Source organism: Mizuhopecten yessoensis, unplaced genomic scaffold, assembly GCF_002113885.1.
Source record: "Mizuhopecten yessoensis strain PY_sf001 unplaced genomic scaffold, ASM211388v2 scaffold10409, whole genome shotgun sequence".
In the NCBI taxonomy this organism is placed as follows: domain Eukaryota; kingdom Metazoa; phylum Mollusca; class Bivalvia; order Pectinida; family Pectinidae; genus Mizuhopecten; species Mizuhopecten yessoensis.
The window spans coordinates 527,670-538,537 of NW_018408532.1; the positions used below are offsets into that span (position 1 = coordinate 527,670).

Sequence of the window (10,868 nt, forward strand, 5' to 3'; positions counted from 1 at the left end):
CACACCAACCAGACATCTATATGGTGTGGGGGCCCACACCAACCAGACATCTATATGGTGTGAGAAGATACGACATGTTCTGGAAGTTCATTTCAAATTGTCACTGTTCTGATTGAGAAATAGTTATTTTCTGAGCATATTTATTGATCGTTTAGGGAATATTTTTTTGGTGTGTCCTCTGCCACTGTGGCGATCAGCGGCAACTTTCCATAGTTAAATAGCAGTAAAACATTATTTATCATAAATTTGGCATATGATTTTGTACAGTTCTATCTAATATCCCCTAATTCTCCTGAAAGTCATTGTTGGTAGCTTTAGTTTCGCCAACCTCCCACTGTAGGTCAGGTCCCACATTCACGGGAGACAGTTAGTCGCCCCTCTTCAGGGGCGGATCCAGGATTTCCTAAAAGGGGGGGCCGAGAAATTTTTCTCAATAGTCAACGGTGTGCTGCGAAAGGCAGCAGCCCGAGCGCGTAGCGCGAGGAGGGGGAGGGTACAGACCCCCTCCCCGTAAGGGGGGTTTGGGGGATCTCCCCCCAAAAAAATGTGTTTTCTAGAACGTCTCAGAAGCGATTTCCCGTGTTCTGAGGATTGTTTTTATGTTTAATTAACAAGAAGAAAAAAGCATATTTTAAGTATGGCCCAAAGACTTTTTTTGTGTACTGGAAAGAAAATTAAAGTTTCGGTTCAAATTCTCTATCAACAGCGTGTTTTAGAAGTCAGATGGTATTATTATAGGGGCAACCTGGTGATGACAAATGTATGAATCCACAGGGGGCTTGTTCATTATTACCTAATTTGGCGTCCCGCCCGCAAGGGGGATACGAGAGGTCCACCGTCAAAATATAAATCTAGTCTTCAGACATTGTACGTTTGTCGTACAAAAGAACAAATAACACCATAACATCGTTGCTGTTTAATTAATGAGTTACTCATGGCATCACTAAGTTGCTAAACAAACGGTAAGTTCAAATCAGTGCGACACCCAAGGCCACTAGCTATATACAGGGGCGTTTCTAGGATATTTGAAAGAGGGGGCGTAGAATAAAATCTGTCGCCGAGCGGAGCGAGGCGAAAAAAGTTTTGGACCTTTTTTTTGCTAAAAAACATAAAATAATTGTGAAATGCACTAATGTAACGGTTCCTGACTTGGAGCATGTATATTTTATAGTTGAAGTGTCATGGTTTGACATTTTTTTTTATCAGAGTATGTCTTTAATTAATGAATATGATAAATTGCCATATTCAATACAATATTAGCAGATTACGATAAAAAAAAATCCTTTTTTGTTTTGAAAAGGGGGCGTACGCCCATTACGCCCTCACCTGGACCCGCCCCTGATATAGTCTCGCGTTTTATAATTGTTGACTAATTCACTAGTGTAGACAATGATATATCTGAAATGTCCACGCTGATTAACTCATGTAAGGGCGTGCATATTACCAACGGTGGTACATTTGCTAAGCTATCTGGTTAAAATGGTACAACTTAGGAGGCACATACGCGTCACCTTTAAATTTAATTTAAAATTATCATACTTGTAAGTACAGCATATCATCTCATTCTGGTACGTACAACTTATTACTACGTACACAATAGTATGCTGTGTGAAGATACTTTCTTGTACGTACACGATGGTAAGCTATAAGTACCACAATGAGATATTATGTTGTACATACAAGATAGTTAAACAGTTCCAACAATATATATAATACCAAAATAATTGAATGGATATGTTTAGTCGATTATACATAATATTGTCAGCCGAAAAAAACCTTTATCGTTCTTGTATAATGATATGATTAATATCGCCCGGGCGGTTAGGAAGGTTACAATAAAAAGTATTAATTTTCAGATCATCTATAACGAGCGGTAAATAATATAATTATGCAACTTATGCTAGTATATTTCCGCCGAGCGTTGCAAGTTGCAACTTGGGGTTTTGCGGAGGTGGTAAAATAAAAAACACACTTTAGGGTCAAGGTACAAAGTAGACGCGCGTAGCGATGCCAACAAATATTGTTTTAATAAAGAAAATATAGTAAAAATATCAGATAACGGAAACACACAATATTTGCTAGGATGCCGTATGGGATGTGTGGGGCGTAGCCCCAGATTTTTTTTTATACAAGCTCCGTGCATTATTTGATGCATTTTAAAATGTTAATATGTTTCCATTCCTGGCCGATCAGACCATTATGGACCGGGGCCGGGTGTGCCCCCCCCCCCCCCCCCCTAAATCCGCGCCTGCTCTTTGAACTCCCTCTATCTTGTCAATTTTTTTTGTAGGCGTGCACGTGGTGCCCTAGCATAGTCCAGCTGCGATCTAATGACATGATGTCTATGAACTGAAATGTTCTCCTGAGAAGTACGAATATAGAGTTTGCTTTTTGAACTTTTTTCTGAGATGTGCTCATCCAATGATAGACCAGAGTCTATAATTACTCCTATATCCATTTCTTGATTTATCTCTGCGTGTATTTCCCATGGAGATGGTAGGCTGGTCCAACCTCATTTTTCCCTCTGCTTCTGTCCTTGCCTATTCTCATATGTTTACACTTGTCTGGTTGCATCTTTAGGAGCCATGTGTCACTCCACTTACACATTCTATCAAGATCTTTCTGAAGCTCAACACGACTGTGTTTTTTTGTTGTTATTTTAAATATTTTAGAGTCGTCTGCAAATATGTTCATATCCGACTGACCCGCTCCTGAAAATTACAAACACCAATGGTCCTAGCACGGAGCCTTGTGGATTCCTGGGCTACATTCGCGTTACCGGTTGAAACGGTACGTGTGGCGCAGAAATTTTCCACGATAAACGAACACACTTGGACCGTTCTATAAGCAGAGCTAAAAATCCACAGTTTCGGAGAATAATAAACAATGTATCAAGAATATTATGCCCTTCTCTCACGCGTCAACTAAATTACATAACGTATCTTAAAAAATACATGTGGCTTGACATTGTTTTAGAAAGAAATAACGCAAACTAGCAATATTCAGCAGTTTAGTTTCGGCCAGGTACGTCTGGACCCCTCAATCTACACGGACCAAATTTTCCTGAGGTCAGCCTCGGTCCCAATCTGTACCTGTCGTTTTCTTTACAGGTTCAACCGGTTCAACCGTTTCAACCGGTAACGCGAATGTACCCCTGATCTCTTTAGGCTCCGTATAGTATCAACCTATTTTATCCAAATAAAAAGATCCTCCTATTAAATAATAATTAACGGTCATTACAATGCAACACAAATGAAATGCATCTCTAATTTCATTAATATTACATAGATTAAAAATAATTTATTCTCTTGGGATGTTGTCCCTTATGTCGCATGGGTGCAGAGAACGAAAGAGAGCGCAACCCCTGGACTTTCGACGATCATCTATGCTCATTCGCTCGTCGGAGCGCTTTACGAAAATCCAAAAGGCTCTTTATATAAGAGTGATAAATCATATTGCATCGACGCCGTTGAAACATATTGTGACGTCATCGTAATTATCTTATTGTCTTGTCACGTGTACATTGACTTAACTAATTGTTTCTTCTATTGTTACGTCAAATTGTTATCCTTCACAACACAATAACTGAGTTTCCCCAGTGGACAGCTTTTGTTGGGAACATTGTTATTATGGACCCAGTGACTACGCTATCTTAAACGTAAGTACTATAATTATATAAGACTAGAAACAAACTAAACTTCAGCAATATACACTGTGGAATATATATGAACTGCGTTTTGACTTTGGTCACCTAAATACCATGTTTAATTATTTGAATTGTTTAGTAACACTCTCCCTTTAGGTTTCCCTATGATCCATTCCTACCCAGTATTTGTATCTTCGAATTCAACACCAGAAGTTTATTTCGAAACAGACGACGTTTAAATGGTCTTATTCCCGTCGCACAAATCCTTATGCTAAAACGAGAAATTCCTTTTACGCAAAACCTTATGCTAAAAAGAACTAATCATTATTTCACTATTTTTCGAGATGTAGGTTGACGCACGCAATCCGATATATAGATGTTGGCAGTACTCGGGGGATCTCCACAACCCCGATCGCGTGGGATCTTTGACCCGACATCCGGGCGATTCGTTGACTTTTTAACAAGGAAGCCGGTTGCTGAAATCACCAACGGTATGATACACACTGTCTAAATTATTTATGGTTATCATTAACAAATCTGTCAGTATCACATGTCATAATATTTAAAAATATAGTATTGTAACAGGTAGGAAAAAAAATGCACGGCCAGACTGGGGTTCGAACCCAGGACCCTCCGAACTCTAGACGAACGCTCTACCAATTGAGCTATCTGGTCGCCGACGTTTGACCCAGTCCAGTTCCGCTTCATTCATCCCCTCCCCCTCCCCCTCCCCCTCCCCCTTTTCTAAGTCTTCGCCCCGAAGACACAACTATTTACAATCCAGGTTCGGGTATCCCCTTGTCAAGCATACGCCAAATGCTTGACACAATGGTTGGTCACGGGTACCACTGTAACAAGTGAGGGGAAATGCACGGCCAGACCGGGGTTCGAACCCGGGACCTTCCGAACTCTAGACGGACGCACTATCTGGTCGCCAACGATCGGCCAAGTCCAGTTCCGTTACAGTATGATAAAAACAATCATAATACGGAAAGGATGTCCTAAGCTTTGCTAACTGTATAATGTCTAAAACTTTTTTTTTATAAAAAGAACAATTGTAATACAAATTATTGAATATACATGTACACTTATATGCTTTGTTTAGAATATTTCCTGTATTTTCGACATTATAGAGGAATACTTAGAGAGGTTACGAATGGTGCATTGTCCACAGTTCGGAACAAAACCAAAATCAGAGAACTCTTTCAACCTAAACAATGGAAGCCTAGGTAAGTTTCAAGTTATTTATTTGTCACGGTAGGACCATTGAAAATCACTGTTAGAGACGCATTATTTAAGCCATGAATGTTTATCAAATGACGTTATTGCCTTATATTTACATTCTGTATGCTTGGACCCATTGGCGAAAACGACATTCATTTTTGCATAACACAGGTGACCTCATCACTGCGTATTGATACACTTTAATGACGTAGCACTGGGCGTAATTGTTACACGTCCGCCGTGAAACAGCCGTGTAGTTTAGTTATGCTAATAAGATTAACATTAAACATGATAGGCTTCATTAAAATTCTAAAATGAGGTGTGTAAGCTAAGGTACATGATAATAATATCCGACGTGTGCTAGTTCTACAAATTAAATTTGAAAATAGAACTATATTCTGTTTGTTTTGTTGTCATGCTGTTGGTAGGACCCCCCCGGAAGTTTTACATTTTCCCGCGAAAACACGCTGTTCTCTCTACTGCGTTGCCCCCATGCACAAATATAATTACAATGCCGGTTTATTGTTATTTATGCTTGCATCGGAACATTCAAAGCACTTAAAAATGTAAATATAAGGAATGAAATTTATTTTATCAACATTCATGAGGTCATAACAACATTGGCTTTCTGGACATATTTACCAAGAATCGCTAACGCGATTCATGGAATATGTCCAAAAACCCAATGTTGTTATGACCTCATGAATGTTGAAAAAATAACTTTCATTCCTTAAATAACACGCATTGCTATTGCTGACAAACTGAATAGAGCCAAAAATACCCGTTAAAGAACCATAACACATTTTGCCAATGCATTAATTACTTATATTTACATTTTGACAAATTAGTTATGATGTATAAGTTACATTGTATTTTAGTATTTTCGAAAAAAAAATTCTTAGTTGTGACCAAATGGAAGGACGCAGAACTACAGAAACATGTAAGAAGAAGTTTGTAAATATTCCATCGCCATGCATAAGCCGGTATGAAATACAAACTAATTTTACTAAGCACAGCATGCCGAACATCACGGACACAACTTGACTGGTCAACACTAACCATTATATTACCACAGTATAGATACATATTATACCAATGGACTGTTGGAGAGCCTTCGACAGTGTCTCCCACTAACGTTTCCTCTGCAAATTATCTACCATTAAATCCCACACAACATTCAAAGCTGGATAAGGAACTGAAGTAACATAGTTTAAGGGAGCAAATTATCCGAGGCGATTGTCTTACAAGGACTCTCTTTAAGGGAACAGATTTAGCGATCAGTTGTGCTCCTTACCTGTAGTTAACCAACGTTCTTCCAGACGTAGTGATGCATCCTGTTTTCCCCCCATTTAATTGCAATATGCGTGAAGTCATCAGTTTGCGAGGGGTGATATAAATGTGGAATGTACCTCAATGTGTTTCTCAGATGGCATACGGTTTGAAGATGACATTTAAAACCTTCATCCGTAATGTGTTAGTATGCCCCTCTCAAGAAAGAAGCCACTAGAACATCGTTGCCAACTCAACAGAGTACTTCTGAAAGTAGCACAGGACAGTTCATACTTTGGTGTCACAATAACCCGTGATTTATATTGAGAGGACTTATGAAAGACCACATCAGCCAATAGGCTGCATCATGTAACAGGTTTATCCGGATCCTGACTTAGCTGAATGTCTTTCAGAAACGCCTTTTTACCCAAGGCTATAATCATTTGCTAAAACCTATTATCAGATCAACCCCGAAAATAAAAGCATTCAAAAGAGAAATGGATGGAGACCGTTTTTACAATGGAAAAAAAGGAAGAATTCGCATGTCACTGTAGCTGATAAGCTCTAGGCATTGGTCAAATCGTCGAACGTTTGTTGTGTCCCGATAAGAAGTAACGAATACTTGGCGACTCTGGGGCATTTAACGTAAAACAATATTGCAAAAGTTCTAATTCGGATTTGTTGGTGTGGCAAATAAGATTTTGGTTAAATATTTTGATGGTTCTATCATGCAATAGCATGTTTAACGTGCTAACAACTTAAACTGTTTTAAAAATGAACTGGATAATCACTGGGAAAACATTTATTTTATAACTTCAGAACTAGTTGATGAACTGTAGTGTTGTTACAATCAAAACAACTTTTTATTAAAACCATTATCATGCATTGAATCCTGTAGCAAAACTCCATCATTAAATATCATTAAATCATTAAACATTAAATATCATTAAATGATTAAACATTAAATATCATTAAATCATTAAACATTAAATATCATTAAATCATTAAACGTTAAATATCATTAAATATCATTAATTAAGTATCAGTAAATATCATTAAACTTTAAACATTAAATATCGTTAAATATCATTAAATATCATTAAATCATTAAACATTAAACATTAAATATCATGAAATATCATTAAATATCATCAAATCATTAAAAATTAAATAACATTAAAGCATTAAACATTAAACATTAAATAACATTAAAGCATTAAATCATTAAACATTAAATAGCAGCATTAACGTAATTTTCGTAGTCGATCTTTTGTTATGTTGGAAGGTTTCCCATTTTCACGCTTTGAAGTAATACATATTGTTTCTCTTGTCTTTTAAATAATGTTTATTAAGTGTTTCTTCGTCCTTGGCTTTTACTTTCTATTTTGATAATCAGAAACTATTTCGATTTAATTGGTGTCGATGCTGTTACATAGGCATCTAAAGACCTCTTCATATAATCGCATGTTATACTTTTAATTTCCGTTGTTTCATTTGTTTTCGTCATTTGCTATTTTGTGCATTTGATGCCCCTCTTCTTCCATATCTGAATATGTTGTGCACCTGCGTTTACCTCGGAAAGTTTCACAGTAGTTGGATTCTAGTTATCCGGGCCTTTTATCATAGCAGCAATTTCCCCCGTACTTAGAACTCTACCTGTTGTGTCAACGCTTTCTTCCTACGATGACTAATAAAATAGTATGTTTGAAGAAAAAACATTCCTGTGAAAATACCATGCTTGCATTTTGTTTCATTGGGTAGCCAGCGACGTGATGTTTTGCCTCTTTTTGTGCCTTTATTTACACAGATACAGAAGTCAATACTACCCCGCCCAGCAGTAGTGACAATTTAACAACGAAATGGGGGAGCTATATGCCATATTCTAGTAATACAGGTAAAATGACAAATATCTTACGTTACTATCAAAATAGTTATGACGACAGGTAAGCATGCTCTTCTCCCTGAACCTGTTGTCCATTATGCGCACACCGCTACTTGCAGTACTGATGCGGCTATAAGTGTTTGACGTTTTTAACTTATTCACTCCTGAAATTTCATAATGAACTATTCCAACCTTTGAATTGGAGGAGTTTAATGTGTCTCTAGGGGTGAATGCGTTAATGATATTGAGGAACAATTCCATATTCATCATAACTATTTATGTATTACTTAAAAGCACTTGATGCTGTATTTGTTATCAAATCTATATATAATGATTATTCAAAAGGTAGACGTATCGATTTATTTACTTTGTTTAATTGAACTTATTGAGTATACATACTTACTATAACGCGTTGACTATCATCGTTAATAAAACATTCTTTATTTAATTTGTGCATGTCAATCAATGTAAATAAAACAAACAGTTAAGAAGATATGAAAATGTAAGTTGGTCCTCGAATAAGAAAGCTAAGAAATTTATTTTGTTAAACCGGGTAAATAACAGTGTTTTCATATATGGCCGATCATACCTCATTCACAGTGCTATTTAAATACCTTTACCATCTCAATATCACCCCTTTTTAGTCTGATGTCATTTAGCTGTCCTCTTTATTGACGTTAGTTGTATTTTTTTTTTGATAAATGAAATAATATCTTAGATTAGTTTAAGTAATTCGGTCATTTGCTGTTGGCGTACTTGTCGTTCATGAACTATGGAAGTAAAACAAACTCTAAAGTGTGTTTATCGGGGATACAAATGTAGATGTAACACCCCAAGCTGAGCAGAGAAAAGCTAAGCAGCGGAAAGCTCCACTCGAGGCTGAGCAGAAGAAAGAGGCTTCAGAGGCTGAGCAAAAGACAGAGGCTTCAGAGGCTGAGCAAAATAAAGATGCTTCAGAGGCTGAGCGAAAGACAGAGGCTTCAGAGGCTGAGCGAAAGACAGAGGCTTCAGAGGCTGAGCGAAAGACAGAGGCTTCAGAGGCTGAGCGAAAGACAGAGGCTTCAGAGGCTGAGCGAAAGACAGAGGCTTCAGAGGCTGAGCGAAAGACAGAGGCTTCAGAGGCTGAGCGAAAGACAGAGGCTTCAGAGGCTGAGCGAAAGACAGAGGCTTCAGAGGCTGAGCGAAAGACAGAGGCTTCAGAGGCTGAGCGAAAGACAGAGGCTTCAGAGGCTGAGCGAAAGACAGAGGCTTCAGAGGCTGAGCGAAAGACAGAGGCTTCAGAGGCTGAGCGAAAGACAGAGGCTTCAGAGGCTGAGCGAAAGACAGAGGCTTCAGAGGCTGAGCGAAAGACAGAGGCTTCAGAGGCTGAGCGAAAGACAGAGGCTTCAGAGGCTGAGCGAAAGACAGAGGCTTCGGAGGCTGAGCGAAAGACAGAGGCTTCAGAGGCTGTGCGAAAGACAGAGGCTTCAGAGGCTGAGCGAAAGACAGAGGCTTCAGAGGCTGAGCAGAAGGAAATCACGACGAGGAACAAACGGTGGTACAACTTCATCTACAAAAAGGAATACATATATGGTAAAAACATGTTACAGTGTGTACAGTTATTTCTTCTTGTTATTACAACTGCTGCAGATTGTTTATCACCGTAATTACATATATAGAAATTTAAATAAAAAAGCAACATAAGAAAATATAAGTAAATATAATGTACAGCTATACATGTTCTGTGGTATTTTTCCAGCAGCCAGCCCTACAACAGTTTTATTGAACTGCACTGTATGGAATAGAATAACTGTCCTATTTAGTTTTTCAATAAAAGCATAATTTCATTTCTTCATTTTAGACCCAATCTGGTACAAGTACAGAAAAGCAAAGTCATTATGGGATGGCATACTTACAGTAAGTACGAGTTATCTGTCTTGGCACATATTCTGTGCGTAACGCCTCTAATCGATCTAATATCATTTTAAAGGTTTTCAAAAATAACGATGTTCCAATGCAATATCATTAAGCCAAGATGTCTTCTTTCTGATCCTTTTTATACTATATATACTCTATAAATTTACAATTTTCAGAAAGCTAGTTGTTTTTCCCCAAAACATGTATATTTTATCATAACACTAGTTAAAGCCTAGTTAGTTTAAATTAACGACATATGACCGTCATTAATCAACCGTGACTGTTACAGCGTAAACCGGACCAGTCCACTACTCGCACCCTACTTACTAGCAGCACACCGTCATCCACATCCAGGGGCATGACCGAATCGTTACCGGCAATGACGTCACGATCTCGCGAGGATTGCATGGACGGAATCAAACCCCAGGATTACCCGGACAGACAAAAGGATAAGAGGAAATACACATTGCTGAGTCTTCTGTGCTGCTGTCGACAGCAGGTTAATGGTTAATCTGGGATATTAACCATTTTCAGACACCAATATCGCAAAACGATCTATGATGAATTTGAAGTATCTTTATTAGAAAAAGGTCTTATATATCAAACATGTTGCAACCATGTCTCATTTAAAGTCACAAAAAATTAGAACAGAAATAAAGAATCAACTTTATCATATTCCGTGGATTCAGAATCCTTGTTTTGTAGAAATACAATGGCGAATCTTCTCATTTCTAATAGTTTTTACTCATTAAGATTTTATTTTCAGGTGGAAACATGATTAATTCGGTTATTCCGAATGTTGTATAGATGCAGTTTGACTTGGAACTGTGGAAGTAATCTCGCGACATATCGCTTATCAATATCTTTAACCAGAAAACATGACTTTCTCTTAAGCTTGCCAGTCTTGATAACTGAAATTTTATGAATAATTTCCTTGAAAAGATATAGATA

At 37.8% G+C, this 10,868-nt stretch overlaps 1 protein-coding gene and 1 non-coding gene across 2 annotated transcripts; one reads left to right on the top strand and one right to left on the bottom strand.

The window, feature by feature from the left end:
- Window positions 1–3,537: 3,537 nt before the first annotated feature.
- LOC110460489 (methyl-CpG-binding domain-containing protein 10-like) lies at window positions 3,538–10,597 on the top strand. The gene is made up of 7 exons (XM_021513435.1): window positions 3,538–3,658; window positions 3,997–4,137; window positions 4,780–4,875; window positions 7,947–8,033; window positions 8,844–9,593; window positions 9,862–9,917; window positions 10,207–10,597. Exons 2-7 carry the CDS (start codon window positions 4,023–4,025, stop codon window positions 10,426–10,428), a joined length of 1,326 nt encoding a protein of 441 aa, XP_021369110.1. The 5' UTR covers window positions 3,538–3,658; window positions 3,997–4,022; the 3' UTR covers window positions 10,429–10,597.
- Window positions 4,249–4,321, bottom strand: Trnas-aga. The gene has a single exon. It is a non-coding gene; the product is annotated as a tRNA-Ser (tRNA).
- Window positions 10,598–10,868: the final 271 nt, after the last annotated feature.